Source organism: Vipera berus, assembly GCF_964194415.1.
Source record: "Vipera berus genome assembly, chromosome: W".
NCBI lineage: Eukaryota > Metazoa > Chordata > Lepidosauria > Squamata > Viperidae > Vipera > Vipera berus.
In genome coordinates, this window is record NC_138210.1 from 50,734,814 (window position 1) to 50,758,005 (window position 23,192).

At 43.7% G+C, this 23,192-nt stretch overlaps 2 protein-coding genes across 3 annotated transcripts; one reads left to right on the forward strand and one right to left on the reverse strand.

Moving 5' to 3' along the window:
• The first annotated feature begins 1,074 nt into the window (after positions 1–1,074).
• LOC308676134 (septin-1-like) lies at positions 1,075–15,735 on the forward strand. 2 transcript variants are annotated; one of them, XR_014028273.1, is made up of 11 exons: positions 1,075–1,097; positions 1,200–1,290; positions 3,264–3,350; positions 3,454–3,577; positions 5,653–5,787; positions 6,274–6,391; positions 10,255–10,356; positions 10,521–10,620; positions 10,733–10,821; positions 13,653–13,737; positions 15,385–15,735. XR_014028273.1 is itself a non-coding variant. In XM_081341870.1 (11 exons), the coding sequence occupies exons 1-11, from the start codon at positions 1,095–1,097 to the stop codon at positions 15,463–15,465; spliced, it is 1,092 nt and encodes a 363-aa protein (XP_081197996.1). In that variant the 5' UTR covers positions 1,075–1,094; the 3' UTR covers positions 15,466–15,735. The 2 variants fall into 2 exon arrangements, 1 of the variants encoding a protein (XP_081197996.1); XM_081341870.1 differs by having other exon boundaries at positions 10,733–10,898.
• A 1,518-nt stretch (positions 15,736–17,253) lies between these two features.
• LOC308676749 (dCTP pyrophosphatase 1-like) lies at positions 17,254–22,774 on the reverse strand. The gene is made up of 4 exons (XM_081342768.1): positions 22,602–22,774; positions 21,389–21,510; positions 21,148–21,258; positions 17,254–18,264 (listed from the first exon to the last, which is right to left on the reverse strand). Exons 1-4 carry the CDS (start codon positions 22,746–22,748, stop codon positions 18,036–18,038), a joined length of 609 nt encoding a protein of 202 aa, XP_081198894.1. The 5' UTR covers positions 22,749–22,774; the 3' UTR covers positions 17,254–18,035.
• Between the last annotated feature and the right edge of the window lie 418 nt (positions 22,775–23,192).

Consider the following 23,192-nt stretch of genomic DNA (forward strand, 5'->3'; position numbering starts at 1 on the left):
GTTCGACAACTGGTTCAGATGGTTCATACTGGTTCGAATGAAAAGAGGAGGAAGCGGTGTTTAATTTTTTTAAAAAATAAGAGCCGTTGAGGATTTGGAATCTTTTTATACTGACTCCTTTGAATGTAGAAGAATCAAACCACTTCAGCGTTTGAGCACATGAAAAACTGTTTCCACCAGAGAGCATCTGCAGCAAGTCAGCAGCCGTCTCAGTCTGACATCCGTGATTTTGTTTATATTTTGCTTCTCCCTGCCTTTCTGTTTCTCCCATAAATAGCTTTCAAACATCTGTCAAAGATCCACAAGGCCTTTTTCTTACTGCAGAAAAAGAGATGCAAGTTAGTACAAGTGGTCCTCAATTTATGACCAGTCCCTTAGCAACCATTCAAAGTTACAATGGATCCCCCAGAGCAACTTATGACCCAGTTTTAAGGTTTCAATGGTCATCACCCCACCTCCTGTGTCAAGTAATTGCATTTTGGGTGCTCAACAATCCACCCTCATTTACAACGTTTTGCAGCATCTTTTACAGTCACACAACCAAAATGTATAGTCTTTTTTTTTGCCAGAAACTGGCATTTACTTTTGGTTCCCGGCAAAAACTGCCTAAAATGGTTTTGCTTGACAACTGTGGTGCAAACTTAACTACCATGGTGTTCACGCTTAATCATCACGGCGTCAACTTAACAACTGCCACCAAAACCCCCCATAAAATTGGGTGTGGTCGTGTGGAGATCCGCTTAACAACCAGAACCACTTACAATATTGTTAATTCCATGGTCAATTATGGTCATAAGTCCAGGACTGCCTGTAACTTGCCAGAGTTGAATGTTTGTTAGCCATGAGCAGGAGAGAAGACAGAAGCAGATACTATTTTGAAGAGAGCTTATTTTGAGCTTCAGGGCAAGGCAAGCCACAGGTAGAAATGGGAGGAAATGAAAGCCAGGCGAACAACAGGAGATGTGGAGGCCTTGAAGGTAGATGCAAAATGGGCTTCCTGTTTCACCACCACAGGAAGTGGCGAGTAGAGGCACCAAGGTACGCAAGCAGCAGACATTTCTGTCGTGTCTCACCGCTTCAGCAAAAGATCCATTATGGTAAGAGAATCTTGAAAATATCCCCCCAAACCTTCGTTGTCTTTCCTTTGGAACCCTCAGAGCAGGAAGTCTTGAGGTGACCTTTCTTTGTGTGGCCTTCAGGATAAAGACTACGTTGGCTTTGCTACATTGCCTACCCAGGTCCACAGGAAGACCGTGAAGAAGGGCTTTGACTTCACGCTGATGGTAGCAGGTAAGCAGTTACACCACTAGCTTTCTCCATCGTAGAAAACAAGGTCCTCTGCTCCCCAACTTATCCCACCAAGCCCGCCTGCTTCTTCCCAGGAGATATCCTTGCTTCTTGCAGCTGTTTTCTCCTCCTGAATTGATTTAGGCATGCTATATTCTGTGGTCCAGCATTCAAATGTAAGACCTAGATTCTGAAGAAGCACTTGGTACCCAGTGTGAGCAGACCTCTCCTCTGTAATTAATTGAATGGATATCTTCTTCTTCTTCTTCTTCTTCTTCTTCTTCTTCTTCTTCTTCTTCTTCTTCTTCTTCTTCTTCTTCTTCTTCTTCTTCTTCTTCTTCTTCTTCTTCTTCTTCTTCTTCTTCTTCTTCTCATCCTCCTCCCCTTCCTCCTCCTCCTCCTCCTCCAGAATTGCTGATTGTACTGTAATGTAAGATGTTGAAAATGGTTGGTGTCTTACTTTGTTTGTATCTTGTTTGGTTAAGAACGGGCAGTTTTCACTTTTGAAATCTGAGCTAGGAGAATATAGTTAATATACAGTATTCATAATTCTTAAATTTTTATTGTAATCTCAAGAGCAATTAGTACTAGTTTATGGTGCTAATTGCGAGAGAGTGTATATACATATATATAGTTAACATACCGTATTCATAATTCTTAAATTTTTATAGTACTTCCCCATTGACTTTGTTTGTCTGAAAGTTGCAAAAGGGATCACATGACCCCAGGATGCTGCAATTGTCATAAATATGATTCAGCTGCCAAGCATCCGAATTGTGACCACGTGATGCCTCAATGGTTGTTAAGTGTGAAAAATAATCATGTCATAAGTGCCCAAATTTCAATCACCCGACTACAAGAAGGCAAGAATTAGTCATATGTCATTTTTTTTCAATGCCTTTGCAACTTTGAACGGTCACTAAATGAATGGTTGTAAGTCAAGGATTACCTGTATTGCTTCCTCCACTAACCCAATGGAAGTCTGAACATCTTGGCCAAAATAAGGTAAAATTGAGACTTTCTCTTACTGCATTTTGGGTTATTGATATATTTCTACCACTAATTATGATTCATCCTTGAAGGATACCCAGGTGTTTAGCACGTTAGATGTTAGATCATGTCGGTGGCTGAATTCACACACATTATATGTTATGCTGAACCATAGGAACAGGGGTTCTCAAACGTGGCCACTTTAAGACTTGTGGACTTCAACTCCTAGAATTCCCCAGCCAGTATGGCTGGCTTGGAAATTCTGGGAGTTGAAATCCACAAGTTTTAAAGTGGCCAAGTTTGAGGACCCCTGCATAAGACCATTTGCTTGGCTTACCACAGGAGTCTTCAAACTTGGCCCTTTTATGACTTGTGGACTTCAACTCCCAGAATTCCTCAGTCAGCATGCCTGGCTGATGAATTCTGGGAGTTGCAGTCCACAAGTCATAAAAGGGCCAAGTTTGAGGGCCCCTGGCTTAGCATGTCAGAGACCGCAGCCAATGACAAATCACCCAATACATCATCATGAAGCAGTGAGGTTATAGATTCCCAACTTGTACTTCCCCTGAAAGCTCTATAAAGATAGTCCTCAACTTACAACCATACATTGAGCGACTGCTCCAAGTTACAGAGGCACTGAAAAAAAATGACTTAGGACCAATTATTGCATTCTTGTAGTTGGATGATGGAATCTTGGGCACTTGGCAACCAGCATGTACTATGGTTGAAAATGTGATTGCCATTTCTGACCTTCCCAACTGGCTTCCAACAAGCAAAGTCAAAGGGAGAAGGCAGATTTGCTTAACAACGATGTGATCCACTTAACGCCTAAACTGATTCACTAAACTAGTGTGACAAGAAAAGGAGGTAAAATCGGGCCCAGCTCATTTAACAACTCTTTTGCCTAGTAACGTAAATTTTGGTCCCAACCACGGTCGTTAAGTTGAGGACTACTTGTAGTCAAACTTTCTGCATTTGTTCTGTAGGAGAATCTGGCCTGGGAAAATCTACTCTCATCAACAGCCTTTTCTTGACTGATCTCTATAAGGACCGAGTGCTTCCAGATGCACAAGGTGAGAGTAGAGCTGACAATTTTGGGAAGATGGGCCTGTTGGGGAGTAATCTGATTAGGAGACCTCAGGGTTGCTTGTTCTTTCCTCTTCTTCCTCTTCACAGCCAGGATCTCCCAGACTCTGGAAATTGTCAAACATGCTGTAGATATTGAGGAACAAGGAGTGAAAGTCAAGCTGACAGTGATTGATACTCCAGGACTTGGCGATGCAATAGACAACACGGAGTGGTAAGAGGCACCTACAGAATAACAGAGTTGGAAAGGATTTTGGAGATCTTCTAGTTCACCCCCAGCTCAAGCAGGAGACCCTGCTATACTATTTCAGACAAGTGGCTGTCCAGTCTCTTCTTAAAAAAAAAACCTCTAGTGATGGAGCACCCACAATTTCTGGAGGCAAGCTGTTCCACTGGTTAATTGTTCTCACTGTTAGGAGGTTTCTCCTTAATTCCAGGTTGCTTCTCTCCTTGATTAATTCCATCCATTGTTTCTTGTCCTGCCTTCTGGTGCTTTGGAAAATAAGTTGAGCCCCTCTTCTTTGTGGCAGCCCCTCAATTACTGGAATACTGCTATTGTGACACTCCCAGTCCTTCTTTTCTAGACTAGCCATTCCCAAATCCTGCAACCGTTCGTATGTTTTAATCTCTAGGCCTTTAATCATCTTTGTTGCTCTTCTCTGCACACTTTCCAAAGTCTCAACATCTTTTTTATAATCTGGTGACCAAAACTGGATGCAGTATTCCAGGTGTGCTCTCACCGGGTTTGTATAAAGCGGTATAAACCTTTGTAAACCTCTGGGTGCACTTATGTCTTAATTCTGTGATTTGAAAACCCTATGACACCTATTCACACAAAAAAAGCGTGCACAGAATCCTGATTGGAAAGAGCCTTTGGCGTGAGTTTGCAGTAAACAGATTTAGAGATGACTTTGGGAGAGGTATGAAAAAAAAACCATTAAGGAGAAACTGGGAAACAAGATTATAGCTAGCCCTTAACTTACAACCATATAATTGCCAGAATTACCAGAATTTCCATTGCTAAGGAAGAGGGTTGTTAAGCGAGGAAAGTTCAACTTTAAGAGGCAAGTTTAAGCGAGGCAAGTTTCCAATTTTTTTTGCCATGGTTGTTAAGTAAAACACAGCAGTTTTACTTAAGGGAATCATGCGGTCATTAAGGGAATCCAGCTTCCTCCATTAACTCTACTTGCTGATTGGGAAGGTTGCAAATGGTGATCACATGACCCTGGCATGCTGCAACTGTCGTAAATACAGGCTGATGGCCAAGGGGCCGAATTTTGATCACGTAACCATGGGGATGGTGGAACGGTCATAAGTGTGAGGACAGGTTGCAAGTCACTTTTTTCAGTGTTGTTGTAACATTGAACAATCACTAAATCAATCGTTGGAAGTCAATGGGTCCCTGGACACAGTTCAGAGACTGAAGCAGGTATGAGAAAGAAACTTAAAATAGCTCCAATTTGATTTTGTTTTGTAGAAAACGTGAGGAAAAATTTGGATAGAAACATTTCAGATTCTACTGTTTTATCATCTCCAGTCATAAAAGTCACATTCCACAAATCCTTTTTTTAAAACAAAAAACCTGGCTTACCCCAGATTTATTTAATTTCTTTATTTGTATCCTGCCTTTATTTTTACAAATAACTCAATGCGGCTAACATATCCAACAAACATTCTCTGTCCTCCTGTTTTCACTGTAACAGCAACCGTATGAGGTGGGTTTAGGCTAAGAGAAAGTCACCCAGTTGGCTTTCCTGGCTAAGGCAGGATTAGAACTCACAATCTCCTGCTTTCTAGACTGGTGCTTAACCACTAGACCAGGCATCTGCAACCTTGACAACTTTAAAATTTGTGAACTTCAGCTCCCAGAATTCCTCAGCCAGCTATGCTGGCTGAGGAATTCTGGGAGCTGAAGTCCACAAGTCTTACAAGTTGTCAAGGTTGCAGACCCTTGCACTAGGCCACAGGTCTGCAACCCGCGGCTCCGGAGCCGCATGTGGCTCTTTCAGCCGTCTCCTGTGGCTCCCAGTCCTCTGCCATGTGCAGTCCCCCCCAAAAAAGTGGGACTAAAAAAGTTCAACCAATCAATTCAAATATGCAGGGTAGGTGCATATCTCGCCTTGGCTCCACTCTTCAGTCAAACCCTGTTCTGCGCATGAGCGCATGTGCACACATTTTTTTGCAGCTCCCAGTTTTTCCTTTTGTGAGGGAACCGGTTCCGAGTGGCTCTTTCACTGTTTCAGGTTGCTAGGCCAAACTTGCTTTCTTTCTTTCCCTTTTATCTTGCAGCTGGAAACCAATTGCCAATTATATCGATGGTCAGTTTGAACAGTATTTCTGGGATGAGAGCGGCCTCGACCGCAAGAATATTCAAGATGGCCGTGTTCATTGCTGCCTCTATGTCCTCTCGCCTTTTGGACACGGGTACGATGCACACACGTTTAGGAGTAAAGCAGAGTGAAAAGTAGGTGAGAGCCTTGCCATTGGTCTCCTGGGAGGACCAGGTATCTCCAAAGGAAAAGCAAGTATTCACTTAGGTACTGTATATAAACAGGGAACAAACTCCACACTCACTAGCACTGATGATGTTACCTAGTAAGGTAATGAAACATCTGAAAGGAAACAACAAAGCCCAGAGAGCACCAAGCACTCCACAGCTGAACTTCAGATAGAACCTAACCCAGGATTTGAACTCACCATCCAGTACAATGTTTGTCCTGGCAAAAAGATAATTAAAAACATGTTCAAAAGGCCTCGCATACAAAAACTATCCATCCTGACCTCAAGATGAGATTCTGACTTTATTTGAAATAAATAATAATTAGCTAGGCAGAAATCTAACAGCTTGGCTGTTATCTATCACATTTTCCAAGGACAGGCAAACCTCTGGCTCCTCCTCTTTTCCTACAGGCTCCGCCCCCTGGATATAGAATTCCTCCGAGCCATCCATGACAAAGTCAACATTCTGCCTGTGATTGGAAAAGCGGATTGCTTGACGCCGTCAGAGGTGCAGCACAAGAAAGAAAAGGTATATCCACAAGGGAAAAAAGCCTTGTCAATAAATCTTGTAGATTACGAGCCTTGGTGGAGCAGTGGGCTAATGCCTCCTTAAGTAACACCAGCTGCCTGCAATTAGTGCAGGTTCGGGTCCCACCAGGCTCAAGGTTGACTTAGCCTTCCATCCTTCCGAGGTAGGTAAAATGAGGACCCAGATTGTTGGGGGCAATAAGCTGACTTTGTAATAATGCCGCTGGGGGGGGGGGCGAAAGCCTAATAATAAGCAGGCATATACATAGAATGAAGGCTATGGCTAAGCACATTGATTTGTGCTTTAGATTGTAAGCTGCCCTGAGTCTTCGGAGAAGGGCGGGATATAAATGGGATTAAAAAAAAATACAGACCCCTTTCGCCTGAATTTTCCCTTTCCCCCCCGAAAGCAAGACCTACCCCGAAAATAAGCCATAGCTTGATTTTTGGGGGTAAGCCTAATATAAGCCCTACCCCCAAAATAAGCCCTAGTTTTAGGGTGAGGCACATATCTAAAAATCAAGCTAGGGTGGGGGTGTGGAGCAGCCCCACACCCACTTACTTTGCAGCCAAGCCTTTCCTCACCGGCCCACTTCTTATGCGGCGTCTTCCGCAGACAGGTCTGCATTTCTCAGTCACAGGCCTTTCCGGGAGGCCACTGCAGCCGAGAACCGAGCTATGGATTGAACTGAGCTATGGATTGAATCCATAGCTCGGTACTCGGCTGCATAGGCCTTCCAGAAAAGCCTGACTACAAAATGCAGGCCGGCTGGGCGATGCCAAAGTTGAGTATAAAAGACACCCCCTGAAAATAAGACCTGGTGCTTCTTTTGGATGATAATAATAATAATAATAATAATAATAATAATAATAATAATAATAGTAGTAGTAGTAGTAGTAGTAGTAGTAGTAGTAGTAGTAGTAGTTTTATTTTCGGGGAAACATGGGTAGTCCTTGACTTATGACCACAGTTGGGACCAGAATCTCCATTGCTAAGCAAGGCAGTTGATAAGAGAGTTGTGTCCTATTTTATGACCTTTTTTTGCCATGGATGTTAAGCAAATCACTACAGTTGTTTTTTTTTATTTAAAAAGTTTTACAATACATTTTGACTTTAATCCCCCCCTTCCCCACCCCTACCTAACCCTCCCTATCCCTATCCCCCAATCCCTCCTCCCCCCCCGACTTCCCAGAGCTAAATACAGGGTATAAAATCAAAAAACAAACATAAGCACCCCTATGTTATCAGCAATAAACTATTAATTCTATCTCCCTCTAGCTCATATAAAATGAATACAAACAATATTAATATTACAAATGAAGTAAAAAAGAAAAAGAGGAAAACAGAAAAAAAGCTTTACTCAAAATAGATTTTCTTAATCCCAGTCCTTATTCATATTAATTTCAAAAAAAAAAGAAAAAAAAACTTTCACCTACTATTTAGATTCTCCAACCTTTCTCTAATTTCTAAACAAATTCTCAGTTACGCGCCAAAAGCGCCTATCTCTATTAACCTTAATAATCTCCAACCAAACTAAACTATGATCAAAAATAGTTCTTGCATGTATCACACCAAATGTCTCGCATTTCCAAATCATCCTTGAGTTCAAATTAAAAAAGTAAAAAAAAAAAAGGTTTAAGCAGTCTATTAGACAACTTGTTGTTAATTAGGAGCTTGCATACCCATTCTTAGTTCAACACATACTTTTAGTCCATAACCCTCATATACTTTTCTAACAAGCAAATAACATCAATCTTAAATTGTGTTAAATATTAAAAAAAACTTTCTTTCTCCTCTATGATAAATTTAATCCATTGACATTCTAATTTAAAAATTTAATCACCAATCTTAACGCCCCAAAGCTTTTGGAGCACGTCTGTCATGACCCCCAAAACTTCTTTGGACCGCGCCCCTTCCACAGCTTCACTGTAAGTACACTTTGGAGATTCCATAACTTTCTGCTGGTCTTGCTCTTGCTCTCGTCTCGCTCTTCTTAGGGCGGCACGCGTCATCCTCTGGCCTCCTACAACATCCGATGAAACTGTATCTTGATCCCCTCCAACACCATTGTCCTCTATCTGTCTATCTGCAACATCTTGAAGCTTTCCCTCGCCGTATCCCTTTACAGCTTCCAAAAATGATAGTGGGGTTGCTTTTAACACATTGCTATAAAAATCACGTGCCTGGGCCACAGTAACCAGACAATGTCTTTTACCTTCATGCGTCACCACCAGTCCAACTGGAATCTCCCATCTAAACTTAATATCACATTTCTTAAGTTCCTGTACTAGAAATGCAAAATCTTTCCTTCTCCTTAAAATCTTCGAAGGAATCTCTTTTAAAACCAAGACTTCTTGCTCAGCCACTACCAATTTAGTATCATAAGCAGCTTGAATAACTTCATCTCTAATTACTCTCTTTGTAAAATAGACCACCACATCTCTGGGTAACTTCCTCTGTCTTGCAATCCATGAATTTACACGAAACATTTTGTCCATATTTCCCTCAATTTCAGATGCTGGCTGGCCCAATACCCCTTCCAGAGCCTCAGAAATCAGCTGCTTTAAATCTTCTTTACAATTCTCCTTTAAACCCCTGATTCTAATAGCATACTGCATCTGATGATACTGAACAAGGCTCAATTCTCCGTCCATTTTATCCCTTATATTTTCATTTTCTAATACCTTTGCTTCTAATATAGAATTCTTTTGACTGAGATCCTTCACTTTTACATCCAGCTGTTGCACACATTCAGCTACAGATTCAATCATAGACAACATGTCCACCCTCATTGCTCTAAACTTCTCTTCCATCTTCTTCTCCAATTTCTCCATTTTCTCCTCCATTTTCTCCTCCAGCTTTTTCAACTTTTCATCCATCATGTCAGACATCAATTGTGAATGCTTTCCAAGAGCGTCTTGTAAATCCTTAAGCGTCAATGCCGGAGGAGGTGCAGGAGGAAGCAAAGCTTGCAATGAGGTCTGTTGCACCAGGGAAGACCTCGCACTCCGAAGAACTTTAGAAGTTTTAGCCGCCATCTTCCCCACTTTCACTTATTGCGCACTTTCACTTTAAAGCTATAAAATCCATTGAGCTAGAGAGTAAAGATAAGAGTCCACATCACCTTGACCTCCTGTACCGCTCTGCCTGCATCTTGACAATCAAAAGTATTTCCTTTTGGCAGGGGTGGTTGCTAACGCCTGGCTCTGCTCCATAAATCCCGGAGCAGGGGCGCTGCGCAGCTCGGAGCAACCCAGGCTTCGGGGGGGTTCAATCCTTCAGCCGCCCAAACTCTCAGCTCAGGCGGCCCCGGAGAGCTCAACCCCTACCTGGGGCCTCACCCCCTCCTCTTCTCCCGAGGAGGGGGCTTCAAATCCATCTAAACAGCTGATCTGCGCTGTTTACGATGGAAAAACACAGCTGCGGAGCGGGCAGCCCGAAAACGGCTGTCTTCGGCGTCGCGTCGCCACCGGAAGTCAAATCACTACAGTTGTTAAGTGAATCATGCAGTCATTAAGCAAATCCAGTTTCCCCCATTGACTTTGCTTGTTGGCCGCCAGCTGAGAAGGTTGCAAATGGCAATCATATGACCCCGGGATGCTGCAACTGTCATAAATGCGTACTGGTTGCCAAGCACCTGAATTTTGATCATGTGACCTTGGGGATGCTGGGACTTAGTGGAGATGCTAAGTGTCAGGACTATCATAAGTCATAATTTTGGCTTCCTCCAGGATTATTTTTTTAAAAGTGTCCTTATCAAGATTTCCTTGTGGTCTCCCATCCACTTCCTACCTGAAAACACCTGCATTAAACTCCCACCATCTCTCTTGTAGTTATATTTCCAGGGTGTTTTAAAATTATAGATTCGGCAGGAGTTAGAAGCCAACAGCATCTGCATTTACGAATTTCCTGACTGTGACTCCGATGAAGACGACACGTTCAAAGCTCAGGATGCTGAGATGAAGGTGGGAGAATCGTAACCTACCTGTATGTTTCATGGGATTAGATTACTCTCTGGGATTAGATTCTCAACCATGGCAATTTGAAGATGTGTGGAGTTGAGGTCCACGCATCTTCAAGTTGCCAATGTCTAAAAGCACCAAGGATCTAATTAGCGTTCTCCCTGCAGAGAAGCATCCCTTTTGCTGTCGTTGGATCTAGCCACGTGGTCAGAGAGTTAAAGGGCAAAGTATTTCGGGGAAGACAGTATGCCTGGGGAACGGTGGAAGGTAAATCTTTTTAAGATTTCTTAAACAGCAACATGGGCAGCAGAGGGCGCTGTGCCATGGGAAGTCAGAGGTGGTACATGTACCAATCCTATTTTTTTTTCTCTTCCCCTAGTGGAGAACACCGCTCACTGCGACTTCCTTAAACTTAGGAACATGCTGATTCAAACTCACATGCAGGACTTGAAGGATGTGACCCACGAGGTTCATTATGAAAATTACCACGCACAGTACATTCAGAGTCTCACCAGACCTGGGGCTCGGGATCGCAGTAGCCGCGCGTAAGCCCGGCTTGGGACTTTGGAAAAATGGGAAGTTAGCTAAGAGAACTCCGATGAATCAAGTGACTGGCTGTGTTTCTATGGCATAACAGAAACAAAAAACCACCAGCAATTGGTTTATAGGTAGTCCTTGACTTACATCCAGAATGATGATGGAATAATAATAATAATAATAATAATAATAATAATAATAATAATAATAATAATAATAATAATAATAATAATAATAATAATAATAGCAGCAGCAGCAGCCTTGGCTGCATCACTTGAACAGCATTGGTATTGACAAATTTGCCATTGATCAATTGCAAAAGGCGGCCTTACTAGCAACTGCTTCCATCCTGTGTAGATTTCTGTAATACCATCAAACATCCACATCTGCCTATCCCAGGTCCCTGGTAAAGACTCGATAGGTAGACAGAAATGTCAAATCCAGTCTGAACATCTGACTGACTGTGTGATGAGGAGGAGGATTATAATTATAATTATTATTAGTTGGAAAGGACCTTGGAGGTCATCTAGACCAACCCCCTGCTCAGGCAGGGGACCCTATACCATTTCAGGCAAATGGCTGTCCAGTCTCTTCTTAAAGACTTCCAGTGTTGGAGCATTCACAGCTTCTGGAGGCAGGTTGTTCCACTGATTAATTGTTCTAACTGTCAGGAAGTTTTTCCTTAGTTCTAGGTTGCTTCTCTCCTTGATTAGTTTCCATCCGTTGCTTCTTGTCCTGCCTGTCAGTGCTTTGGAGAATAGGCTGACCCCCCCCCCTCTAATCTGTGGCAGCCTCTGAGATATCGGAAGACTGCTATCATGTCCCCCCTCGTCCTTCTCTTCATTAAACTAGACATACCCAATTCCAGCCACCGTTCCTTATGTTTTAGCCTCCAGTCATCTTTGTTGCTCTTCTCTGCACTCTTTCTGGAGTCTCAACTTCTTTTTTACATCGTGGTGACCAAAACTGGATGCAGTATTGCAATTGTGGCCTTACCAAGGCATTGTAACGTGGTATTAACACTTCGCGTGATCTTGATTATCCATTCAGTCAAGTCCGACTGTTGGTAATGCTATGGGGCAGGTCTTTCCACATCTTCTGGTCTTGCACTATTTGAATACGACCAAAATAGGGACCAGAATTTTTGTTGCTATGTAAAGTAGTTAAGTAAGTCATGCAAAGTTTTACAACCTTTTTTGGCCACAGTTGTTAGGGTTAAACATTGCAGTTGTTAAGTTAAACATGCACCTGCGAGCAGATCCGGCTTCCCCCACTGATTTTGCTTGTCTCAAGCCAATTGGGAAGAACACAGATAGTGATCACATGACCCCAGGACAATGCAACAGTCGTAAATACATCCTGGTTGCCAAGTGGCTGAATTTTGATCACGTGAGCCCATGCTGCAAATGGTTGTAAGCATGAGGACTAGTTGTAAGTCACTTTTTTTCCCAAAGCCGCTGTAACTCTCAATGGTTGTTAAAGGAATGGTTGTAAGTCAAGGACTACCTATAAACAAGCCGATTCATAAATCATGGTTTCTAAACCACAGGCTAGGTTTATGCAATTTCTTAAGCCAAAGCCAAACATACATGATGGCTTAGCGATTTATCTGAACTAGGCCAGGGTATGCCTTTCACCTGACTTAATGGAGTATTCAGAATCAGTTGAAACAAGATTTTTCGAAAAAAAATCCTTTGAAATTTTATTAATGAAGACACTGGCAATATATATATATATATATATATATATATATATATATATATATATATATATATATATATATATATATATATATATATAACAGAGGTAACACAGACTAGCTTCATTGCAAATCCAGTGTCTTTTTTAAAAAATAAAAACTTGTTAACCCTAAGGACTGTAGATGGACTGTATGTAGATCCATACAGAAGACTGCTTGGATTATTAAAATGAAGTACAATCATTCTTAACTAAACTGTTGTATAAAACGTCATATACGTATATAATATGTGTAAGAGGCCCAAAGATATATAATTTGCTGTGGTTTTGCTTTTCTTCTTTCCCCCCTTTTTCTAATCTTTCTTTTTCAGTTGAGCTTATTTAAATCAGTGTTTTTCAAACTTGGCAACTTTTAAGACTTAATAATAATAATAATGTTGGAAGGGACCTTGGAGATCATCTAGTCCAACCCCCTGCTCAGGCAGGAAACCCTATACCATTTCAGACAAATGGCTGTCCAGTCTCTTCTTAAAAACTTCCAGTGTTGGAGCATTCACCACTTCTGGAGGCAGGTTGTTCTACTGGTTAATTGTTCTAACTGTCAGGAAGTTTCTCCTTAGTTCTAGGTTACTTCTCTCCTTGGTTAGTTTCCATCCATTGCTTCTTGTTCTGCCTTCAGGGGCTTTGGAGAATAGCTTGACTCCCTCTTCTTTGTGGCAGCCCCTGAGATATTGGAAAACTGCTATCATGTCACCCCTCACCCTTCTCTTTGTTAAACCACACATACCCAATTCCAGCAATCGTTCCCTATATGTTTTAGCCTCCAGTCCCCCAATCATCTTTGTTGCTCTTCTCTACCCTTTCTAGAGTCTCAACATCTTTTTTGTGGACTTTAACTCACAGCCAACACTGGGTGGAAAATTCTGGGAGTTGAAGTCCATGCATCTTAAAAGTTGCCAAGTTTGAAAAACACCAATTTAAATAAAGCATAAATAAGCAAATCATAAGATAACATACGTACCAAGAGTGTGACCCGGTGAAATTTAAAATTCCTGTCTCGCTAGGAAACTGTCACGCCAGAGTGCCACTGACCTGTCTGTCCTGCCGATGTCAGAGACGGAGAAATTAATTCGCAAGAAGGACGAGGAGGTGAGTCACAAAGAGAGATAGGACCGTTGGGCAACCGTACTGCTATCACTTTTTGAATGAATGAATCTTTAATATCCAAGTACAACATGTATACATTGAGATTGGCTGAGCCTCCTTTCGTGTCCTCCCCCACCACAACTCACAGTGACAACAAACCCATCTTGTTACACCGTGTGAGCTAATTGCACAACACACCGGCCTCGCGAGTCAATCATACATAGTTATTTCCCGTTCAAGAGCCTGACAGACCATGAATAGACGCTGTTCTTCAGCCTGTTGGTGCAGCTGGCTATACTCCTATATCTCCTACCCAATGGTAGAAAAGTAAAGAGGTACCGACCAGGGTGTGTCGTCCCTGAGAATTTTTCTCACTCTTCCAAGGCAGCGAGCCCTGGCGAGGTCATCCAGTGGTGTCAGGGGACAGCCCACGATGTTTTGTGCTGTGCTCACCACCCTCTGTAATGCTTTCCTATCCCTGGCTGTCAGACCAGCATACCAAACCACAATACCGTATGAGAGGACACTCTCTATAGTAGACCTGTAAGAGGGTCATAAGCCGTTGTTCTACCCTCTTTTTGTGCAAGTGATGGGGTTGATGGCAAAGGAGAATGATGGACTTCTGCAAGTTTACATCTCATATTTCCTGCTTGGTTTTCCTCTTACGGACAAAGTGGCTCAGTGGGTTAGGACACTGAGCTTGTCGATCAGAAGGTCGGCAGTTTGGCGGGTTGAATCCCGAGTGCCACGTAACAGAGTGAGCGCCTGTTACTCGTCCCAGCTTCTGCCAACCTAGCAGTTCGAAAGCACGTAAAAATGCAAGTAGAAAAATAGGGACCACTACGGTGGGAACAGCGTTCCGTGCGCCTTTGGCGTCTAGTCATGCCGGCCACATGACCACGGAGACATCTGTTCTGAACCAGCCCTCTTCTCGCAACCCCTAATTAAAAGAAGAGTCTGGAAAGCGTCCAAGGCTAAAAGGCTTCTGCCAAGATTTAATTACGCAGTTAACAAAAACACAAGAGCTTGTCTTCTCAAGCGGAAAAGTTGCTTTCAGCAACCAGCCCCTCCCCAAACACTTCTTATATAGAGAGCTCAGGGCGTGGTCTCCCTGTGCCTCCTCCCGAGGAGTCCCATAGTCTTTCTTTGTTTGTCCCTGCTCGTCTGCCTCCTGCGTCGGGCGTCCTTGAACAGGGCCAGCTGTGGGTCATCATCCTCCGCACTCTCGGGCTCACACAGCTGAGAAGAGGTCCCCGGCTGAGGACTCTGCAAAGCCTCCAAATCATCATCAGCCGGTTCGTTTCCCTCCTCCCCCACATCTGAGTCCTCCGATACATCGGACCCGGCTGTCGGACCCACAGGCTGGCCCTGAGTCACAACAACATCCTCGGACAAGCGCTGGCTCTTCGGCTTTGAAATGGAGATGAGCACCGGCCCCTAGAGTCGGAAACGACTAGCACGCATGTGCGGGGGAACCTTTACCTTTACCCCTCTTAGTAAGGCTAGGTACAGGTTGAATGATTCAATTTGCCCAGGGCAATCCATCAACTTCCCACCCCAGTCTGACAGCCCAAATCCCAGCCGCTCTTGCATAATAGTCTCAGGCTGAACTGTGAACGCAAACTTCCATTTCTCCATTGCTTTCCCCAGCTCCGCCGGATGCAGGAAATGTTACGGAAAATGCAGGAGCAGATACTACACAGCAAGGGAGAACAATGCGACAGCTTGTGAAGGAGCCTCTTTTTTCCAAGAATCAGAGGAATTCCCGAAGGAAGAAACCCCCCGGCTGGTCTTCGGAGCCCACCAGCTTTGGAAAATGGCCAAGTTAGCTCTGGCAGGTGAACTGTGCATTTGGAGAAGTGGAAAAGGGAATTCTTTTCTTCATTCCCTTCTTTCTCTTTCACCTCTTTACCCATTCACTAAGACCCTGAGCATTCCTCACTTGCCAGCACAGTAGCGCTTTAATAATAATTCAAGACTCTCCAATAAAAGGCAATTTTTGGATCCATGCTAGGCCTGGAATGTTAAGAACCGTTATTTCTTTCTTGGAAGGTATTTATATCTAAACTATGATCTGTTAATGATTTGGGACTGAATCTTGTCCAGCACCAAATACAGGTAGTCCTTGACCCACAACCATAACTGAACCCAAGATATCGGTAGCTATGAGAGACATTTATTAAGTGAAGTTTGCCCCAATTTATGACCTTCCTTGCCACAATTGTTAAGTGAATCACTGCAGCTGTTAAGCTAGTAACACGGTTAAGTGGTTCTGGCCTCCCCGTTGACTTTGCTTGTCAGAAGATCACAAAAGGGGATCATGTGATCCCGGGACACTGCAACCGTTATATGAATCAGTTGACAGGTGTCTGAATTTTGATCATGTGACCCTGGGGATGGTGCAATGGTCATAAGTGTGAAATTCAGTCATAGATCACTTTTTTTTTAGTGCCACTGTAACTTTGAACGGTCACTAAACGGTTGCAAGTCGAGGACTACTGTAGCGACTTTTCAATAGGACCCAGTCATTAATCCAGATCTGATTTGTTCAGGATTTTGATTGGCTGAATTTACACAACTCTCTCAACTGTAATGTTGGTTATTTTGTTATGAAGGGCTGTTTTGTGTGATGGCAGGCAAACCCACCACTGGGATTAAACCACCATGGCTTAGTTTAACAGGACAACCAAATGATTTTCAACAATATCTACTGATCTACAAGAATGCCGAGATGTTAGTTGAACAATTGGTAAGAAGCCACAAAAAGATGGCCCTAAGAAAAATAATTCTTTTAATTCTTGGCTTAATACTATAAAGGTAGGCCTCAACTTACAACCTTCGTTCAGCGACTGAAGTTACGGCAGTGAGAAAAGTGACTTATGAACAGTCCCTGCACTTGCGACTGTCGCAGTGTCTCCACAGTGATGTGATCAAAATTTGGACGCTTGGCACAAATTTATGGTTGCCGTGTCCCATGGACAAGCTTTCCCAGCTGGCTTCTGAGAAGCAAAGTCAATGTGGGAAGTTGAATTCACTTAGCAACTGCAGTGATCCGTTTAAGAAATCATGTCAAAAAAAGATCACAAAATCGGGCACACCTCACTTACACTTTGCTTAGCAACAGAAAGTGGTTCCAATTGTGTTTTTAAGTTGAGGACTACCTGTAATAGGCAGAATCAGCGGGATAGTTTATTGGGCGGGCAAGAAGGTAGAAATATGATGGAGGGGATACTAAAGTGCTGAAGAAGAAAGGCCGGTATCCATTTCTATCCACAGTAACTCCCCCATCATGACATTTGTGCGACCACCTCATGACGCGTGCTCCACTGTTTCTGCACCGGTGTTGCAATATCACAGGCATGTGCTGACTATACACTGTGCTGTCACGTGTTTGTAAGGGGATGACACATTTGCATCATGACATCACCCGTCCTTTCTGCCGACTCGGTAGGAGCAAATGAATCAACACAGAGAAGGCGTATCTAGCAGCCTCTTGAAATTTTATTATTTTACGATAGCTTTGCGATGTTGCCAGTCTGGGCAGGAAAACCACCACAGCCATTTCATTCTTCAGCCACCCACCATTTCTTCCCTCAGAGAAGCCCTCCGCGGGTTTTTTTTAAGGCCAAAGTGGACACCAAATGAGGTGTAATTTACACTCTGAGGTGGGCAATTCTACTGGAAAGAACGTGCAGTCAAGAAGAAATCGTCGATTCTTCAGGTCAAGATGGTGGCCACCTATTTCTCTCTAAAAACAAAAGTAAAACTAAGCTGGAGAGAAGAATCTAGCCTCACTCAGAAAGCAGAGTTTATAAAAACTCCTTGCACTTCTATGCTCGATACACCTCGCTGAGGAAGGGGGCATGTATTTTCTCTCTGTAAACCATCTTTTTTCCACAGCCAATGTGACATTTTAGTTTTACCTCCCTCCAGAGAAATTCCTCTGCACTCCCACGCATCCATCTGCAACCCTTGGTTTGGGAGGGAGAATCTGCAGCCTTCCAACCATGGATGGACTCTAACTCTTGCAGCCCAACACTTCCCAGATGGTCACAGGTTCCCCAGATCGACTTTGCAAAAGAAAAGACAGGGCAAAGGATAAAAAAAAAACAGAGATCTCCACAACAGGTCCATTGGTCTATCTCTGAATCAGAGCTGGCTGGATCCTTCCCAAGTCGAGAGTGAAACAGGGGTCACTTTGAACTGCTCGTCCCAAAGAAAAACTGTGAAAAGAGCATCTTCTAGATGAAGGCACAGAGTGATTTCTCTTCTCTCCAAACAGGAAGAGGTTCTCTCCATCCTTATTCCTGATACTCAGTGTATTTCTTGGAGGAACCATAGACCCGCTTGGCTGGGTATTTGAGGCGGTTCTTCTCTATTTTACGGAGAGCAGCCGTAGGGAGGTCCACGTGGCACTTGTTTGCCAGGGCAACCAGATAAATGAGGACATCACTGAGCTCGTCAGCAAGGGCTTCACGCTCCAATGGGGTCCACCCTGGTAGGCCTTCGGGAGCTTCTTCCCGCCATTGGCTAAAAAAAAAAACAGACAAAAAGCACTGATTGCAAAAAAAAATGCTTAGATGGAACCAGATTGAAGAGGGGGAAGGAAACCTGAGGGAGGGTCTCTTCTCATGCTAAACCAGAGTTTTTTTTAACCTTGACAAGGCAATATCCATGGAAAATGGAATCTAGTGCCCCAGCTGAAGAATCCTTCTTTCCCCTTCCTTTTCTTGGTGAGTTAGAATAGGGCTAGGAAGCAGCTGTCAATACTAGGGTTTGCTCTGGGCATAGGTTGTGTTATTTATTTATTTAGCCCAGAAAGTATTACCCCAGCCCAGGGGTAGGCAACCTTGGCTCTTTTATGACTCGTGGACTTCAACTCCCAGAATTCCTGAGCCAGCCATGCTGAGGAGAAATGGAGAGGTTTCCATGCTGAGCCATGCTGGCTCAGGAATTCTGGGAGTTGAAGTCCACGAGTCATAAAAGAGCCAAGGTTTGCCTACCCCTGCCCTAGCCTTTATCTTAAAATTTTAAAAATAAAATACTTTCCTGTAATCTGATAAAGGTTACGGTAATTATTTCTGGGCTAAATAAATAAATAACATAACCTATGCAGGATCCAACCTGGGTCAGCAATCGGGAGCCGAGGTTTTGTCTTCTGAGCTTTTGAGACTCCTGCTGGCACCCATCTTTAGGGAACTTCTCTCTAGCCTTTTTGACTTTTCTTCAGCAACTTGGTTGTGCAGTACAAGTCCGAAAGCTCGGAATACAAAACCCCTGGTCCTGGTGACCCACCCAGATTGGATCGTGCAACATTATCCTGGGACACATAGGTTCACCTCTATTTGTAACCTAACCGATGGAACAGGAGCCATGCCAAACTAATAAAACCATGAAAAGAGCATCGCTGTGTAAACAAGGACAGTCATTTAAGCTCAAACCCAAATCAGCATGTCTGAACCCAGTCCCCGACCGGTGATATGGATGAGTGTGTTGTGATTCAGTATCAGCCTGTGCTCCCAGCAGCTGAGTCTGATGAATCTGAGGAGGAGGAGGGGTTTGGAGAACCTTTGGTGTCAAGAGGGAGGCTCTGATGCACTGCAGAACTCTCAGCCTGGCCCCTCCAGTCATGTTCCTCATCAGGCTCAGCTATGTGAGTAAAAGGTGTCGGACTCAGAGGAGTCACAGCTGAATCTGTTCAGAGACGCTAGAAGCAGAAGGCAATCCAGCAGAGCAGAGCAGAGCAGAGCAAATCAATGAGGCAACTCAGTGAGAGGAGGAGAAGGCAGTGAGAAGCCATGCCTTGGGACTGATAATAAAAGGGAAAGGTGTGGGCGGGGCTGGTTGCTGAAGGCAACCGTTTGGAGACATTCTAAGGGAATCCTGGTCTGTTCTGGATACTTCTGTTTAACTCTTGTTTGTTGACTCTTGTTTGATATTTTGGCTCATTTATTGAAGGAAATAGTCTGTTGCTTTTTTTGTTTGAACTGTAAATAAAATTGGGTTGGGTTTTTCCAGCCTATTGACTGTAAAAAGGAAAAAGGGGTTGTCCCTGACACACAAACAGGGCCGGTCGTAGGCTGGAACAGAACAGAGCGTTGCAGCCGTGGGGACCCCCATAAAGCACCTCATCCACATTTTGTAGATCCGCTCGCAACTGCCAGTCAAATTTGCAACTTGCCTAGTTGTCCAATTCAAAATGTATGCTTGTATTTGAATGGAGGAAAATCCCCCCCGGCCAAGGGGACAACTAGCTGCCCAGGGAAGCCCACTCTTCTCTTAGCAGATATCCTTCAGAAGCAGTCCTATTGCCATCAAAGCTAACTGAATCTTAGCTCCTCCTGTAGACACACAGGTAGTCCTCAACTTATAGCCTTTCATTTAGTGGCCAAAGTTAAAATGACTGGGGGAAAAAAAAGACTTAGAACCGATCCTCGGACATATGACTGTTACAATATATTCCTGGTCATGTAATCAAAATTTGGGCACTTGATAACTGGCCTGTATTTATGACTATTGCCACATCTCGTGGTCATGGATTGCCATCTGTGACCATCCCAGCTGGCTTCTGACAAGCCAAGTCAAAGGGGGAAGGCGGATTTACTTAATGACAGCACAGCTCACTTAGCAACTGCAGTTATTGCTTAACAAGTGGCATAGCATCGGGCAGGACTCACTTAAAAGCTACCTTGTTTAGCAATTAAATTCTGGCCCCAACTGTGGTTGTACGTTGAGGACTATCTCTGTTCTGAACCAGCCCTCTTCTCGCACCCCTAATCAAAAGAAGAGACTGGAAAGCGTCCAAGGCTAAAAGGCTTCTGCCAAGATTTAATAGTAAACACACAAGAGCTTATCTTCTCAAGCAAAAGAGTTGCTTTCAGCAACCAGCCCCTCCCCAAACACTCCTTTTATAGAGAGCTCAGGGCGTGGTCTCCCTGTGCCTCCTCCCGAGGAGTCCCATAGCCTTCCTTTGTTTGTCCCTGCTCGACTGCCTCCTGCGTCGGGCGTCCTTGAACAGGGCCAGCTGTGGGTCATCATCCTCCGCACTCTCGGGCTCACACAGCTGAGCAGAGGTTCCCGGCTGAGGACTCTGCAAAGTCTCCAAATCATCATCAGCCGGTTCGTTTCCCTCCTCCCCCACATCTGAGTCCTCCGATACATCGGAGCCGGCTGTCGGACCCACAGGCTGACCCTGAGTCACAACAATCTCTACCCTTTTCCTGAATTAAACTGCAGAGGGAGGGGAAGATGGAAACCTACAAAATTCAAATTTAAATAACTTTATTGCAGAGAAGGAAAGCTTCTCTGCATTGCCTAACTCCTAGTGGGTGGGACCGCTGTGGTCCCCAAGAAGGCATTTTCAGATTTACCTCCTCATCTCTTCCCTCCCACTCCCCAGATTGTTATACTCACAAGAGCTCTGCCAGCTCCCCAACTTCCCCAACCAGAGCAAGAAGCAGATTCCGAGGCTGGTGATACTTTCCCCAGTCCCGCTCAGCGGCGAAGGCCGACTGGAGGCTCCGGCTGCAGGAGACAAAATGGAAGAGAAGATGAAAAGGCCGCAGAGGGGAGGGATCGTTCATATGCACCCCTTCCAAAAAGGGGAAGCGGCATGAATTAGGGGTAAGTGGGGTGATATAAAGGGGTGCCTCACATGTCTTCCAGAGTGGGATTGGTGCTAAACTGAAATGGTGCTTGAGATGCGCTGGGCCCATTAGTCACTACTGCCTCATCTACTTTTCCCTCATTCATCTTCATTGAGCAGGTGTGCAAGGCCTGGCAAGGAAAATCAGAGTAAAGTGAATATTTAGCTGGTTGGGAATAAGAAAACGGTCCCACTCCTTTACAATGGCCTGTTTACAACTGGATAATAAGAAGTCAGAGGTATGCTTGAAGCGGAGGGCAGAGCAAAGCTTAAAATGGATCTTTCCGTGGTACAAACTCTTTCTGTGTCTCAGCATTAAATAAAAACAAAAACTATCTTGGGTCACAGCTTCTTAAAATCACTACTTTTTTAGGGCAATTTGCAGCTAAGAAAAGATTCACAATTTGTTGGACACTGGTTAAGATTTTTTTAAACTAAATATTTATTTATAAAATAATTTTATTGGGTGCCCATTTTACCACAGGGTAACCCTGGGCGGCTTACGGTCATAAAAGATAAAAATTGTATAAACTAAAAACATAAGTTAATACGCAAGCAAACACTATGGCCCAATTAAAGATGGGGAGGGTGGGAGCAGGATTGGGGGGAGGTGGGATCTGTCATTAATCAATCACTTCCACTGTGATGCTCCTCCGGCAGTATCTAGGAGACAAGAAAGTTCACAGAGATCAGATTTGTCTATAGAGTAAGCTGCCATGTAACAGAATAACACAATAACAGAGTTGGAAGGGACCTAGGTGGTCATCTAGTCCAACCCCCTGCTCAGGCAGGAAACCTTATACCATTTCAGACAAATGGTTGTCCAATCTCTTCTTTAAAACTTTCATTGTTGAAGCATTCGCAATTTCTGGGGGGAGGTTGTTCCACTGATTGTTCTAACTGTATAATTGGCTTGGTCTAAACATAGTGTTTTTGCATACCGCCAATCATAATTACTCAAGAAACTATGGCTAAACAAATCATAGTTTAGCACCACATATGAACCCTGTCATTCGCTTTCCTCAAAACTGTGGCTTTAAATAATTCTTACAGCCTCCCAAGAAATTTTCTTAGGATCAAAGAAGGCTCAGGAAGTTCCTGAAGATGAGACTAATGACGAATGACAGAGATGCATAAATATCTAAATTAAGGCCTCAACGCAATAGATGTGGACATGCAGCAAGTGATTGTGGGTGAGCAAATACAACAGAAGCTCTGTTACCTCTGTCCTTTTGAATATGGTGTTTGCAAGACCACAATCCTCTGAAACTCTATGTTCTTCGCCAGTCTGGGACACAGAAGACTCTCTGGTGCTGTCTTGTGCATTGGTGGACATGTGCTGCTGAGGATCCGATGGATTTACAAGCATTTCATGTTTGCAGGTCTGGCAGGCTGTCCTCCCTTCTTCGCCTACAGTGGCCTGAAACTGGGCATCTGAGTTCTTTTCCTTCCCTTTATCCCTCTCTGATGATGCCATCATCAGTTACACCTGGAGGGAAGATTTAATAAAGTGGTTTGCCAAAACCAAGAGATACTATTGCAGACATTCTCCTGTGACACATTTCCTACATAAAAATCAATACGGGTAGTCCTCGACTTATGAGCACAACTGAGCCCAAAATTCCTGTTGCTAAGCCAGAAGTTTGTTAAGTGAATTTTGCTCTATTTTACAATCTTTCTTGCCATAATCACTGCAGCTGTTAAATTAGTAACCCAGTTAAGTGAATCTGGCTTCCCCATTCATCTCCTTTGCTGGTTGGTAGCTCGCAAAAAGTGATCACAGAAAGCCACTGCAACCATCATAAATCTGAAC

Excerpts from the sequence above, each read along its gene's own strand:
- LOC308676134 (XM_081341870.1), top strand. Across the intron at positions 6,392-10,254 it reads TGCAGCACAAGAAAGAAAAG|ATTCGGCAGGAGTTAGAAGC; the intron begins GTATATCCACAA and ends TTAAAATTATAG. Across the intron at positions 10,357-10,520 it reads CTCAGGATGCTGAGATGAAG|AGAAGCATCCCTTTTGCTGT; the intron begins GTGGGAGAATCG and ends TTCTCCCTGCAG.
- LOC308676749 (XM_081342768.1), bottom strand. The coding sequence starts at position 22,748 with ATGCTTGTAAATCCATCGGATCCTCAGCAGCACATGTCCACCAATGCA. Across the intron at positions 21,511-22,601 it reads CCATATTCAAAAGGACAGAG|GCCTTGCACACCTGCTCAAT; the intron begins GTAACAGAGCTT and ends TTTCCTTGCCAG. Across the intron at positions 21,259-21,388 it reads AATCCCACTCTGGAAGACAT|CCGGAGCCTCCAGTCGGCCT; the intron begins GTGAGGCACCCC and ends TGTCTCCTGCAG.